At 40.3% G+C, this 15,964-nt stretch overlaps 1 protein-coding gene across 3 annotated transcripts in view; it reads right to left on the bottom strand.

The window, feature by feature from the left end:
- Positions 1 to 3,694: 3,694 nt before the first annotated feature.
- LOC149015509 (uncharacterized) overlaps positions 3,695 to 15,964 on the bottom strand; it is a 28,083-nt gene continuing 15,813 nt past the window's right edge. Inside the window, exon 5 of one of the 3 annotated variants that reach the window (XM_089155296.1) lies at positions 3,695 to 4,095. In XM_089155296.1, coding sequence (XP_089011422.1) covers positions 4,033 to 4,095 — 63 coding nt within the window. In that variant the 3' untranslated portion in view covers positions 3,695 to 4,032. Of the gene's footprint in view, positions 4,096 to 9,567; positions 9,736 to 15,964 lie in introns of those variants that run through there. The other 2 variants (XR_016173416.1, XR_016173417.1) reach the window with 2 other exon arrangements.

Genomic DNA, 15,964 nt, shown 5'->3' with positions numbered 1-15,964 from the left:
CTTTCCCCCATAAAACCAGTTCTTCTAGTACGGTCAGAATCAGGTGACCATTGGAACCATTTCCGTTCAGCTAACAATTCTTCCAATAGGAGATTGGAGAGTCGGGTGGATGGAGGGATTTGATTTTGTAAATTAGTAAAGTATTAAACCCTTATAATGTAAAAATAAAAATTTGTATTTACAGCTAAACCCTGCCCCTTGATTCTACACTATTGGATTTTATTTTGAATACATGGCCTAATCTAGGCCATTGGCTACTTGCAGCAGCAGCAGCAGCTGCAAATAAAAATGTAGGATTAGGAGTCTCTAGTTTTATATATAATTCGATAGCTCCTCTTGCTATTTTAATTTTGGCTCGCCAATCTTCCTTCTCTTTCGTCTTCCTGTTGATAGTTCAGTGATTGGTCAGTCATGGTTTATCATATATATCCAAGGCGTCTGACAAATATTTCATCTCTCAGTTCCATGTTTAAAGAGAGAGACAACACCACAAGAGTCACTGCTAATCTTGAAATCGAAGTCAAATTTTATAATGTGGTTGATTGTAAGTATGTCCGAGCAACATTCCCGAATGATGATTGCTCTTCAATTTTTCTTGAGTAGACAGGTAATTTGCTGTTGGTGAAACTATTCCACGTCGAGTTTCAAAGCCTGTTTATCCCTCAAGTTAGTAAATGTCATATTCTCGCTATGCTTACAGAACTTGAGATCCCTATTGTCTCCATTAGAGATTGAAGCAAGAGATATCTATATATGCTTTTAAAACAACAGAGTTCTACAAAGCCAAAAATGATAATGGAGTGTTGGATATCTTCATAATTATTGATGTCAGTTTGGTAGAATATGTAAATAATTGGCAAGAAATTAGAGAATTTGGAGCCAATTGAATGGGAGAGGTAGCTGCTTCCGCCAAGATCCCGAGAGGCTTGGAGACAGACATGATACCCTTCGCCGTCCGGTGCCCCTCCCATTGTGCGGGGCTCTTTTTGTTGGTTTGCTGGGGACAATGATTTGGGAGAGCGTCCCGAGCTAAAATAGTCTTCTATACTCCGGTCGCCTGGGCGCCGCGGTTCCGTGGCGCCGCGGTCTGGGGCCGCCTCACCCCTTCCTGTTGGGGGCGCGGTGCTCCTCCTCCTCCGGTGGGTGCTGGTGCTCTTTTGGTTCTTTCCTAAACTCTCTTTTAGGTCCTTCCGACATACTCTTTTCTCTTTTCCCTCGTCCTTGGGGTGCTTCTTTCTGTCTTCTTGTTTCTCCGGTGTTGGTTTTTGGTCTTGCTCGTCGGAGCGTCCCGGTCGGCCTTTTTGGGGGGGAGGCGGCGGTTCCGATCTAGTCCGTCCACATGCTGGTGTTTTGTCTTGTCTTTATTTAGAGTAGTGTGTGTTTGTTGGCTGGTTACCTTCTCTTGGTGGTTCTGGTTTTTTCTTTCCTTTGTGGTGGCTCGCGCTTTCTTCCCCCCCCCCTTGTTCCCTTTTTTTGTTCTTGCCTGCTTCGGCTTTGTCCTTGCCCTTTTTGGGGGGTTCATCTAGCTTTTGGTTTCTCACTATGTGCGGTTTGATGGCAAACATTATGGTTGACATTTCTCCGTTTCGCTTGGTCAGCTTTGCTTTTGTCTTGTTGTTTACCATTTTCAAGCTTGGCAGGTCTCTTGGAGTATCTCATCTTACAAATATTTAGAAGGATTCAACAACCCTTTGATTCTTTTGTTTTTGATTTTTGATAGTGTACCAAAGCCTTTTATTTATTCCTGGTTTTGATAGTAAAACTTGGCTGTTTTGATGCACAATGTGAATGCAATATTCCTTGAATCCATGATTGATCAATAGACCTCAAGTTGTCTAATGGGAAAGTAATGCAGTTCAACTTCAACCGCCTATAAACAGCCTCATGTGTAGGGAGGAATAGCTTCACCAGCACCAAATCATGAGAATAGGTTTGATCTCCATTGAGAACCGTTGCTGATAGAACAAAAGAGAATCAGTTTATTTGATGGAAATACTTTTTCACTATACGTTGTCAAAATAATTGTTTACAAAAATGCTAATGTGTTATGATGGGTGGTAGAGATCTTTAACTTCAAGACTGTAATTGAACCTTATTTATTTTTCATTTTTATACTATATCCACAAATAAAAGAAATGTATAGGAGATAATTTTTTTTAAGACATATTTATTTCATTCTCAAATATATACATCCAGATGCATCTCTAGCAATAGCATTACTGAGATTTTGTGGAGGACAAAATAAATCAACGTGAAACTCATACGAGAAGGGAATGCGCATTTTCGATAATATATCTGCGCAATTGTTTATCTCCATATACACAAATATAAAGTGAATATCCAAAAAAATAGGGATCAACCCCTCAATTTCCTCTAGAAGCTCTCTAAAGCACCTAGGAGCTGGTATCTCCTTGTTCACATATTTAACTGATAGTTCTGAGTCAGAATTTATTTCAATTTTATTGAAGCCCATTTCTGCCGTTAGTATCATACCTCCTTTTAAGGCTTCAAGCTCTAACTCTAAGATCCGCTCTAACTCTAAGATCCCTTTGTTTGGATCTGCACCACCAGCGACTGTCACATAAGACATTTCCTTTGCTATCTCTAGCTATGACTCCATAGCCCGCTCTATCTAATCTTTTAGATGCATCAGTGTTGATGGCAACCCAATCAAGAGGTGGTGGTTTCCAAGTCAACAACTTCATGGAGGACGAACATGAATCTAATTTGAGGGAAGCAAAGAAATCAGTCGACCAGGTTGGTGGGTCTGATTTCAGGGAAGCAAAATACTCATTTGTCAAAGTATGAATCCATTTTTCAGAGGACGTTCTCAACTGCTCTAGGATGCAGTCATGATGGAAAAAGTGGGTAGAAGGTGGCTCCGAGAATGGATATTCGCGGAAGCAAATCATACAAGCTTCTTGAGGAGGAAGCGGTGCTGCCAGATGATATTCATAATGAACTTCAGTGGAAGCTATAGAATTTTCGTTGATGTTTGATGAATCCCATACAGCAGTACCATGGAGGATCATGTCAGTCATTTTTGCTTGAAAGAGGATGGATTAAGAATTGCAGGAAAAACACTCAAAATGAACTAAAATGGAAATGGAGATGTAAATGGTGAGGTTTACTCGGGAGAGAAGAGGAACTGCTGAACTACTAGTAGGAATGACAAACGAAATAAGAAATTCCCAATTAAACAAGAACTTTGAGAAAAACGACAGATGATCATCAGAAACTCAGATTTAACGCTATATATGGTTGAGTGTATATTTGTTTAGTTAAACTTCTATTATTAATATGATTACGTTTTCAAGTTAAAAAGTATTCACTCCCACTAGGATTAGGAGTCTCTAGTTTTATATATAATTCGGTAGCTCCTCTTGTTTTAATTTTCTATCATTCCTTTCTACCCAAGAAACAATATATTTCTTCCATTACTGTCAGCTCGGCCAATATAATGAGGGACCATTGTTTTCCCAATATTGGATGTAGAATCATTATCACTTGAATAGCTCCTGGCTGGCCAATCTCAAGTTCAGCCAATATATTGAAGCCCATGTCCAAGTTTTGGCTTAAAACGTGAGCATTTTATCAGTATCCAGACAAACCCAGTCAAGCTTTGTACAGGCATCAAGTCTGCACTCGGCCATTTTTTCCATTTGAATGTGTGCCAATGCATGACCCAGAGAATAGAGGAAACAAAGGAGTAAACAGGAAAGTGAAGAAAAGTTTCAACTCTTTATCAGTAAACTATTCCATAACATTTCAGCAGTGTCTAGAACATCTCCTATCCTATTGGAATACATAGGCAAAAACAAAGGTTCTGCAATCAAAATTTAGGTGTCATTCGTTCCAGATGAATCCAGGGAGAAATTCGGGTGAAAACCGGATGACATCAACTACAAACAAAACCATTTGCATCACCATTCCTTAGCAACCACTTCTTACACTAACGAAGACAGTATACTTGTGAGAACTCAACTCCCCATCAAGGAAATAAGCAGCCAGGATTCCTTCCCAAATTACAGGTTACCTCCGTACAGGTGGCACAATGCCCCTACCAGGAGCAGCACCACGTCCAGCAGCCTGAGCCTGCAGATAAGAAAGTAAATATGTCTTAGTCCACATTCTATCTAATCATAAGGTTATCCGGTTCTCCAACTTGCACTCAGGTAATCTAAATCAGTAACAAAGGATCCAACTGCAAATTGGCAAATAAGTCTATTTGAAATTCTTCTTGAATTCATCTCTTATGTTTAATATGGTAACAGGTAAGAAGGCTATCTGAAGAATCACTTCACCAAGAACTAGTTTCATACCAAATAAGAGACAAACGCAACCAATCTAAAGCATTGTCATTGTACTCATTATGGAAATGTTTCTGGAACAAACAAATATTGCTTGGACTGATTTATGTGTTCATCAACCACATTTTCTGGACTTGAAAGAACAATATCATTTCTTCCTTTTCTATGAAAACACCATCAATGAAGTGAACATTGAAGTCCTACACATGTAACTAAAACACCTTCAAAGCACAAACAGCTTCAGTAAATTGCAAAATCAGATCAGGCAACAATATTTCATGAAATACTAGGTGTACTGCAGATTCTATATACCAAATAAAATTGCAAACAGGATATAAGGTACATTAGTACATATGTAAAAGGTAACCACAGATGGATGTTTTTCTACTTCCTCCCCTCTCTCTTCTTTTGGTACATTATACAGTCAAGTGGTTCAAGTTCATATGGATTGAGGATCGTGAAATAAATATGTTTTATTGGCATAAGCCCATAAGCCTTTACAAGCATTCTTTTGGATTTGCCAATGTATTACTATGGTGCATAACATAGTTGGCATGGATGCTGTCCATACACCACAGAAAGAGCATGGAGCAACCATATGATGTAATCAGGTGGCAAAAGAAGTCTAAAAAGTAAGATTTGATCAGTTGGTTTACAAAAGGATATACTTCGAAATAAGTAGAAACTATGACTTCTTAAAGTCAAACATACACTGACAAATTCACTTTAGCAGATGCTTTAGTCAGCTTAACATTAGAATTCTAAATTTCTAGAGAGAACATATGCAGATACGAATTCTTTGTATTAGGTATTTTAGTTGCATTAACCACTAGACTCTAAATTCTAAACAAGAAAATAGGTTTCCCATTCATACAGTCATTAATTTGTCTTCTCCCTTTTGTTACTGGCAAACTTCATGCTATTGGTCAAAGCTAGAAATCATTTCTTTTTTCTTGCATAACAAGCAATAAATTATTTATAGAAGATCACAATTTTTTTGGTTGGAAAACCAGGAAATAAACTGCTGAACAAGCACATTGGTCATACCACCTGGATGAATTCTGTGACAATTCTTACGATATGTAATCTAGTGAATCTTCTAACAATTTACCCTCCCACCTAATGGCAAACTCTTCCATATACGTCCATGCACCCCCGTCCCAAGTACCCTCTTGGTTGTCCTGGACTTGCAACCTAAGGATCTTGGGGCCTCGCTGCATAATTTCAGCTTCACCCATCAGCCATTTCGTAGATCTGGTGCCTACCCACCATTTTTGCCTCTTAGTCCCCATGCACGAAACCACTGTACTAAGCCGTTAGGCATCCCCTCCATTACAGATGATCACAAGTCAACTTGCGTTTAGGCTTTGATATTGTTCAAGTGATTTAGCTTACAAGGTGATGTGAACATGGTTGACCCCCCCCCCCCCAAAAAATAAATAAATAAATAAATAAAATAAAATAATAATAATTGGGCTCAAAACTCGGACCAAAGAAACTAATCTAAAGCTAGTTGAATCAGCCTTAAAGGCATTTTGGTCATTTTCAAGGCCTTTTAAAGCTCAATATGGGTCTGGATTGAATCCCCTTGATCCAAGGGTTATGGATCTAATTTTAGTTTTTTATTGGGTTTGTAAATTTTGAGATATGAAGAGTACAAGTCCATTATAAGTTAGTTTTGGATAAGATAAGATTACTCATCCAAGAGGGTTCTTATCTTTTAGGAGTTTGGTTTTGTTTAGAGAATTCTAGTTTGATTTAAAGTTGTAACTGAGTCCTAAGTTATCTTAATTAGCATGTATTTTAAAGCTAAATTATACTGTTTTAGTAAGATTCCAATCTTAGGGTTGTAGTCTTGTACTAATTTGAATCCCTTTGAGTGTTTTGGTCTAGAGTGGGATGTTTATCTATTAGGGATTTCCAACCCCATTTAGAGTCTTATGTTTTAAGGCTATAAATAGCATATTCATTCAATGTAATTTTCAGTTTTTGGATGAATAAAGATCATTGAGTGTTTAATGCCAAGGTGTGGCAGGGTTCCTTTGAAGGGGGACCCGGCGGTTGTCAAGTTGAACATTCTAATTTTCTGGTTTCAATCATCAACAAACATTCTTCAAGTATTAAAGCATTCAATCAAGTTTACAGCAGTCTTCAAGCCTTTGACCAGCAGCCCTCAAGCCTTTGACCAGCAGCCCCAAGTACGTCCACCCCTTTCTCACCTCCCCTAAGCCATCGCACCCATACCCTGCCCCTCCCCTGTTCGGTGCAACTTCCCCTACCCCCTTGCTGCCACACCTGTGTAGCAGTCTTCTCATACCCCATAGCTTCCCCAGTCTCTCCCCTACCCTACCACAACCCTATTTAGGCCCTTCCTCCAACTCTTCCCTAAAACCACATCTCCCCAACTTCCCCTTCTTCCCTACAGCTACCCTAGAACCCAATACCTGCATCTTCCTTTTCCCAGCCCCTTTAAGCCTCCCTTTTCACTCCAATTAGGTCATATCATCCTTTAGGTATTAACCCTACAGTTCCCTTCTTATTTAACCTTGTTTTTCTCAAGTTCTAAAATCCAGCACTTTATCTTCTTCGCAGGAAGAATTCTGCCAAATTTTAAGAGCTTCTGAAACCCTAAGTTTGATAAATTTCAGATCTCAATAACCAAGTACAGCTGGGTTTTAGAGCTTTAGTATAACGTAAAGCCCCCTGTTTCAGTCTCCCCCTTTGCCAGAATTTCCGGGACAAACCCTAAGTCTAGGAAAATTACTAAAATAACCCTAACCCTAGACCTGGTTTCCATCACAAGGGTTCCTGGAATACCTACCAGAAGAACCCAAAGGGCCCTGGATTACCTCAAAAGGATGCTGGCACAGCAGAACGAAAATTTGTGCGTAGTAAAAAATTAACATCGCAATAGCAAGACCGTGACCTACTCCAAGAGCTGAGCCCTTCCCTTGGAAGAGTAAACAGAGATGGTTAAGAACAACATAACCTTATATGTGATGAAATAATGAAAACCAATCATGTGTGTGTGGTGTGAATACCTTGATTCTAGCATCAAGCCTCTAGAACATCGGTGCATTCTTCAGTATGTCAGGTATGATCATAAACCTGATGAATTTATAACTCAAATTAGTTTATGGTATGGAGTTTGGTCTGCTCTAGACACCTTTGTTTCTGACTATGCGGTAGTTACAATATAATCAAATAATCAAGCAATAAATTTATCATATGATAAATAATAAAGTTTCCTGACTTTGCTACCTTGGATGAAAACATGCTCAAGTTGAGAGACCTTCCCATCCTATAGATCAGACCATGGCACCAGCTACAAATTATAATTCTTTATAACAAAGAAGAAATGATCATACTAAAGGTGCAAAATGTATGGTTACAAATCATTAGAGATCTAATGTGTGAGAAAGTAAATCCCAAATATAAATACAAATGAGGAGAATAACCTGAAAATCAATTTTGCAACTATGAGTGATGGATTTTTGTCCGCTACGGTTCTGACATCCTCCGGTTTCCCCTGTTCTCCCTTGGATTTTTGACACGTATTAAATTCTATCTAACGGTCAAAAACATTCCATTTTCAAAATGAGAGTTGGGGCTTGAACGAACTTCTTCCCTCGTTCAGTTTTTCCCTCTTCGGCTGCCGCTGTTCTTAAGAACTCAGGTGCCATCTTTCGCTGCCGCTGTTCTTCCATTTGAAGACCTCAGGTGCCATCGTTCCTCACGAATCACCGGATTTTTGTCCTACGGCTTCAACCATCGTTCACTGCAGCTGTTCTTTAGTTGCAATATCAGAAGGTGAAGAAGTTCTGCAACTCTCGACCTCTCTACCAGGTAGACTCGTTTTTTTATTTCTTTCCCAAACAAAGAACAGAGAAAATTAAATTAATCCCTTTTGTAGGAGAAATTACCTCTCATTGGGAGAGAATCCGATAAATTAATCCCTCTGTTCCCCGAATTTGCTCAAATGATTTTTTTTTTCTTTCAAGGCAACCGAAATCCCTCTATAGCTGTACTTGGTGGACAAAAATTCATCTTTGGTCTGTCACAATCTCTCTCGCTTTCTCTCCCCGCTCTTCTCCTCCTTCCTTTGCTATAAATACAGCTATAGAGGGAGAACTGAGTCATAGGTGTCTGCAATTCTGAACTTTGAAGAGTGAGTAGCCAAAAGGAGAGAAAAAGATGGAGAGTGGGTTACTCTGGGTAGGATTGACAGTTCTGATTGGAGGGTTTATTGGGTGTTGCGGATTGCTCAAGAATGTTAATTCCTGGTTATATGAATCCAAACTGGGTCATAAACGGGCTAATATCCCTCCATGCGATATGGGTGGCCTTTGATTGGCAATATGAGGACTTTCCTCAAAGCTTTCAAGTCCATTGATCCTGATACCTTCTTCACAAGCTATTTCCAGAAGTCAGTAATCTCTTAATCTGTTCTTTCTTTAACTTTCATAGTTATCTGTGTTAGTTGTTACTCATTGCTTCTTATCTCTTTCTATCTAGATAGTTTTTTTTTGCTTCTTGCTACCACTTCATTAAGAATCAGTAACTTTCATCTAACATAAAGCTAAAGTTGACTAAAGTAAGAAAGGTTTATTAGCAAGAGATGCAAATGAAATTAATGAATCGCAGGTTATGAATCTTAGACCACACAGGGAATCTGGGTTAGTCCATGTTTAGGGGCGCAGGATTTAACCAACTGAATGTGTGTAGTAACCAAATTCAGAACTATCTAGTCATTCCTTGACATGTTCCTTTCACTGTTGCCTGTTCTCCACCACAAGAGCACAAATTTTCTAAAGGATGACATAGAAACACAAGCTCTCTAGAAGTAACAGTTGCTCTGATACCACTCTGTCACATCCACACAACCGGTACCTTACCTGGCATACCCGAGTGTGTGATCCACAGCCCCGAAGATCAAGTATCGAGGAAATCATCCTCCCACATATACAAAAACATAATCATAAACAGGAAATAATCATGGTTTAAATATTATAAACAAAAGATTAAAGTCAAGAAATGAATAAATAATATAATCAGAGTGCGGAAAATGATACCAGATATTTGAAGATATCAAAAGAAGTAGAGAGAGGCGGAAACTCACTCCACAGACACAGCGGAACGCAGTATGTAAGTCTAAAAGGAATTACAATTGAAACAATAGAAATAAGAAAATAACTAAACTTAAAGAGTCTTTTATCCTATAGATGACATCTTCAAAATAGTGGACTTCATCAATCCAACAGAGATGTTCCAATTCCACGTTGCCTCTAATCGTAGTATGAAATGTGATCGCCTGAGGGATCATCAGAGTAATCTTGATTGTCGCCAACACCTTGCGTGTAGTACGCTTCATCGGTTTGTGCTTCATTGTACAGTCCTTCATAGTAGTCAGTACCTGTAGAATAATCTAACAAAACATTGTACAAAAAGGAATGAGTTTCGAAGAAACTCAGTAAGGCAGTTAATCCATAACAACATAAATGGCAGGATGTCAAAGCAAAGTAAAATGCTGTATGATATGAAACACATGATGCAATATGATTCTAACTCTATATATGCTGGTCTCTATTGGTAGACATGCTTTAAGTCATAGCACCGTACTTCTTTAGGAAGGTCTCATCACAGAACGCCTTTTGGTAGTGGGTCCGGCATCCCTCGGTACATTCCATGGCTGGGGGTTAGGTCACCACTCTCTCACATCACCATTGGTCTAAGTACCGGCGCATGTCAGGGTCAAAGCCTAGCCAAATGCAAGTCTCCTACTCAGTTACATCAAGTCAGATCCAGATACGTCTATTCCTCGCCCCTGGCGATCCTTTCAGGTATCCTTCACACTAGAGTCCTCATAGTCCCTGACTACGGACTCATCAACCCTATAGGTCATCCACATATAGTAAACGGGAAGCTCTCACGTCCCCTCACGGGGTGGCCGCCCGTTCATTGCAACCCTACCGTAAATGGTCCCACATATCGTAAACGGGAAGCTCTCAAACGTCCCATCCAATAGTTTAGGAAGGTGTCAGGGCATCTCGGAACATCCCATACTATTCCCGTAGTTGTCCCCGGATGGTGTCAAAGGACACCTCTCCTTTCCAAACCATACTTAAGCATACACAGCATCAATCCATAACATCACATATATGGTAACCTCATATTGGAGAAATCATAATAACACATAACTTGCTATATTTGGTGTATCTACCAATCATTTTTAAACGTAATGCTCAATCAAGATGTCACGTGTATCTTGTGATCTAATTAAAGAATAAACTAACAATTCAATCGCTAAGATATGCAATCTATGTGTTGGAAATAACCATCCTTACCTTATATAACTCGCAGGATCTTAGGATCAGTAGACCTTGCTAAACTTGGTAGAAGTCCTAAACAAGTGTATACAACATATTAGGAGTACCTGAGGAAGATATAAGCATCCAAACAGACCAATTGAATCACACTGGTCGTTTCCCATGGCCTTCAAAATCAGAGTTTCTAGAATATGAAACCGAATTTGGTGGTTCAAAAGGGTACTAAACAAGTGGTAAACTACAATGGCAGCATACTAGTATATAGAGGACTTCAAAACACTAATCGAATAGAGTTTTCAAGTTACAAACTAGGAACCAAAAAGTTACCCTAATTAGGTCAATCATGGTTCTTGAAAAAAGCATGGTATGATCAAGGATAAAGAACTAGAGAATGATAGGTTACAAATCTTGTTAAGAAAACACAGCGATTAACTATTAATATGATCAATAAAAATAGAATGCCAAAGGTTATGATCACAGGATGGAAGGGAATAAATGCTTGGCCAATTATAACAAGAAAATCATAGGAATCATGTTTAGATTAACATAAATATTGCCCATGAGGTTTCCCTCGCATGGGAGGTTACCAAAGGTTTCCAGAAAGATCATACAAGGGTTAGGGTTTCAAGAAAATCTTCGGCTAGGGTTAAGATCATGATGATGATCATAGATCTCAAAGAATAGAATGAGATCATGGAATAGCTGGTTGCAAGAATGCAGCATCTCCTTCCTGATCTCAATCAAGAACAAGATTAAAGAAAAGAAATTTAGAGATGGAGAAGAAAAAGAGAGTGTAGACATACCTTTGATGCAGGAGGAAGAAGATTACTTGAGTTCTTGCAAGAAATCAACCCAGGATGCAAGGAAATTGATTGGAATGGAGCTCTGACTCGTTCCAGAGGCTTAGGAGGCAGTGGAGACGAAGTAATCCCGAGATTTTGATTTAAATAGAGTAGCCACGACCTAATTAGCAAAAACAGAACCCATTGGTCGATTGATTGGTCGACTGGTCCAGTCGACCAATCAGGACAGAAAGTTCAAACTGTGGATTTGAAGGCTCAGATCAAGTCCAAACATAAAGGGTTTTTGCACACACCTAAAGTGACTTACCTAGTAGGTAGAAATGCCTTCGAACCAATACAGAGAGCACTCCAAGTCCATCAACTAATCCGATCTTCATCAGGATGCAGTTTCCATAAATGGAACACTGACCTCAACACTCATGGATTCCAATCCAGCCACCAAGTCTTCTACTGAAAAGGCCCAAAGCTGACTTCTTGCCTTACTTCGGGTTGTCGGACCTACAAACAACAGGGTTTCTGGGTCAAGGTTAGGGCTGGGTTTCACATTCTCCCCACTTAAAGAAATTTCGTCCCCGAAATTGAAAGCGTACCTGTGCTTCCAAAGAGGTGAGGAAACTTCTCCTTCTCCCAAGAAGCTTCTTCAGGGGTATGGTTCTTCCACCGAATCTTCACCAAAGGGATGGTGCGATTCCGTAGCTGCTTGTCCTTCTTATCTAGGATTTCGGCAGGTTCTTCATCATAGGTAAGATCAGCACTAAGTAGATCAAAAGGTCCAATGAAACGAGGGCTAAGCTTTCCCTTAACATTGAATCTCATCACACCCTTCATTGGTGAAACCTTCAAGAAAACTTTCTCTGCAACTTGAAATTCTAGATTAGTCCTTCTCTTATCAGCATAAGATTTCTGTCTTGACTGAGCAGACTTAATCCTTTCTCTAATCATATCAACCATCGCACTCGTAGCTTCAATCATCTCGGGACCTAACACCTTTCTTTCACCCGTCTCAGTCCAGTACAATGGTGTCCTACAAGTATTACCATACAAAGCCTTGAATGGAGCCATGCCTATTGTTGCTTGATAACTGTTGTTATAGGCAAACTCAACCAAAGCTAAGTGTTCATCCCAATTTCCACCCATATCCACCACACAAGACCTGAGCATGTCTTCCAAAGTCTGAATTGTTCGCTCAGATTGTCCATCCGACTGTGGGTGATGAGCTGTACTCAAATTCAATTGGGTTCCCAAGGCCTTCTGCAAACTATTCCAAAACCTTGAGGTAAACCTAGGATCACGATCAGAGACAATACTCATTGGCACTCCGTGTAGACGAACCACATTGTCCACATAAAGCCTAGCTAGCTTATCCGGAGTATGAGTGATCTTCATAGGAATGAAATGGGCTGATTTGGTCAACCTATCAACGATCACCCACAAAGTGTCAATGATGGTTATTTCCTTAACTACATAGATTGCATATCTGTCTAAACTAGCCGGTCTGCTGAAAACCAGGGCTCTGACCTACACTCCTAGGCTGAAAAGCAGGAGTGGGGTAGGGTGTAGGTCTCACAAAACGCTGGTCACTACGATCCATTAATCCAGGGTTCCTAGGCTGCCAGGGCCTTTGCACACGTGCATTCTCCTTCTCAGTTTCTTCCAACTTCTTCGAGTTCTGCACCACTTGAGCATAGCTCACTATAGACTGGACAGTGAGGTAGGCTTTATTGGCAGGGCGCAGTCCTTTAAAGAACTTCTTCGCTTTGGCGAGATCACGAGCAAAGAAATGAAGCTCCTCAAACTTCTGTTGTTACTCCAACACAGACAAAGATCCTTGTGTGAGAACCACAAACTCAGCTTCCTTCGCATCCTTCACCGCCTCAGGGAAATAGTTCATACAAAAAGCTTCCTTGAACAACTCCCAAGTTACAACCCCCGCATGCAAACCTTCCATAACAAGCCGAGTAGAGGTCCACCAATCGTCAGCTTCATGTTGCAAGTTCTGTTCAGCAAACAGAATCATTTGAGCTTCCGAACATTGTAGATGTCGAAAAGCCTTCTCTAACTCACGAAGCCACTTGTTAGGAAACAAGGGGTCCTTTGTAACTCCAGTGTAAGTGGGAACTTGCATCTTTAGGAAACTCTCCATCAGACGAGTATGAGGAGTTCCAGTCAATCCTCCCGCATTCGGGACTACAGTATGAAGATTTCCGTTGTGAAACTAGATAAAGGGTTAGTTAAATGTCCTGTGTTGATTGGTGAGAAGAACTTGGAAGCCAATTTGGTACTTTTTGATATGAAGGACTTTGATGTCACTTTGGGAATTGACTGGTTTTTTTTTGGATGAATAGGTTGACAGCCCACAAAGCTGTGTTTCTTTGTTCTTCAAGGAAGATTCAGTTCCATGTTTGTGGAAGTCCGGTTTTTGAATTTCAAGGTGAGAAAAGAAGGGTTTGTAAGAAGATACTGTCTGCACTGATGCAAATCTATGCCCTAGTAGATGATGCTTCATCTGAAGGCAAGAGTAAAGTGGAGAATAGAGTTGACGAAGTCAAGATTGTCTATGACTTTGTTGATGTCTTCCCTGATGATCTATCGGGAGTGCCTTCGGATAGGGATGTTGAATTTTCTATTGATCTCATCCCTGGTGCCGCTCCGGTATCTAAGGCTCCGTATAGGATGGCTCCTACTGAGCTGAAGGAGTTACAAAACCAGTTGAATGAGCTCATTGATAGAGGTTTCGTACAACCTAGTGTGTCACCTTGGGGAGCTCCGGTTTTGTTCGTCAAGAAGAAGGATGGTAGTATGCGTCTGTGCATCGACTATCGTGAGTTGAATAAGCTGACCATCAAGAATAGATACCCGCTGCCCAGAATTGATGATCTTTTTGATCAGTTGAAGGGTGCAGCTGTTTTCTCGAAGATTGACTTGAGATCTGGATATCACCAGTTGAAAGTGAAGCCTAGTGATATCTTCAAGACAGCTTTCCGAACAAGGTACGATCATTATGAGTTCAGAGTCATGCCTTTCGGTTTGACTAATGCTCATGCTGTGTTCATGGACCTCATGAACCGAGTCTTTCACGATGTGCTCGATAAGTTTGTGATAGTCTTCATTGACGATATCCTGATTTATTCGAAGAGTGAAGTAGAGCATGCGAGCCATTTAAGTTTCACTTTGCAAAGACTGCGAGAAAAGAAGCTTTATGCCAAGTTTAGCAAGTGTGATTTTTGGCTCAAGAGTGTAGTATTCCTCGGCCATGTGGTTTCAGCTGAAGGTATTCGTTGATCTTGAAAAAGTCCAAGCAATGGCTGATTGGGAAGGACCGAAGACGGTTATGGAAATAAGAAGTTTCCTTGGATTGGCGGGTTACTACAGAAGGTTTATTGAGAACTTTTCTCGGTTGGCTGCTCCAATGACTAAGTTAACCAGGAAAGAAGAGAAGTTTGTTTGGTCTGACGCTTGTGAGAAGAATTTCCAAGAGTTGAAGGATAGATTGACAAATGCCCCGGTTTTGACTATACTTGAGCCTTCCCAGGGTGATACTGAATATCAGTATAGACTGTCATACCACCGGAACTATCAGGTATAGTCAAAACCGAGGTCGACTGGTCCAGTTGACTAATGAGCCTTCCCTGGGTGATACGGAATATCAGTATAGACTGTCATACCACCGGAACTATCAGGTATAGTCAAAACCGGGCCACTTGTCAATCTATCCTTCAACTCTTGGAACTTCTTCTCACAAGCGTCAGACCAAACAAACTTCTCTTCTTTCCTTATTAACTTAGTCATTGGAGCAGCCAACCGAGAAAAGTTCTCAATAAACCTTCTGTAGTAACCCGCCAATCCAAGGAAACTTCTTATTTCCGTAACCGTCTTCGGTCTTTCCCAATCAGCCATTGCTTGGACTTTTTTAGGATCAACACGAATACCTTCAGCTGAAACCACATGGCCAAGGAATACTACACTCTTGAGCCAAAAATCACACTTGCTAAACTTGGCATAAAGCTTCTTTTCTCGCAGTCTTTGCAAAGTGAAACTTAAATGGCTCGCATGCTCTTCTTCACTCTTCGAATAAATCAGGATATCGTCAATGAAGACTATCACAAACTTATCGAGCACATCGTGAAAGATTCGGTTCATGAGTTCCATGAACACAGAGGGAGCATTAGTCAAACCGAAAGGCATGACTCTGAACTCATAATGATCGTACCTTGTTCGGAAAGCTGTCTTGAAGATATCACTAGGCTTCACTTTCAACTGGTGATATCCAGATCTCAAGTCAATCTTCGAGAACACAGCTGCACCCTTCAACTGATCGAAAAGATCATCAATTCTGGGCAGCGGGTATCTATTCTTGATGGTCAGCTTATTCAACTCACGATAGTCGATGCACAGACGCATACTACCATCCTTCTTCTTGACGAACAAAACCGGAGCTCCCCAAGGTGACACACTAGGTTGTACGAAACCTCTATCAATGAGCTCATTCAAATGGTTTTGTAACTCCTTCAGCTCAGTAGGAGCT

Source organism: Hakea prostrata, chromosome 5 (genome assembly GCF_041222555.1).
Source record: "Hakea prostrata isolate BN-2017 chromosome 5, UWA_Hpros_2, whole genome shotgun sequence".
NCBI lineage: Eukaryota > Viridiplantae > Streptophyta > Magnoliopsida > Proteales > Proteaceae > Hakea > Hakea prostrata.
Note: the sequence above shows the minus strand (reverse complement) of the source record. Positions and strands in the feature narration are given on the sequence as shown.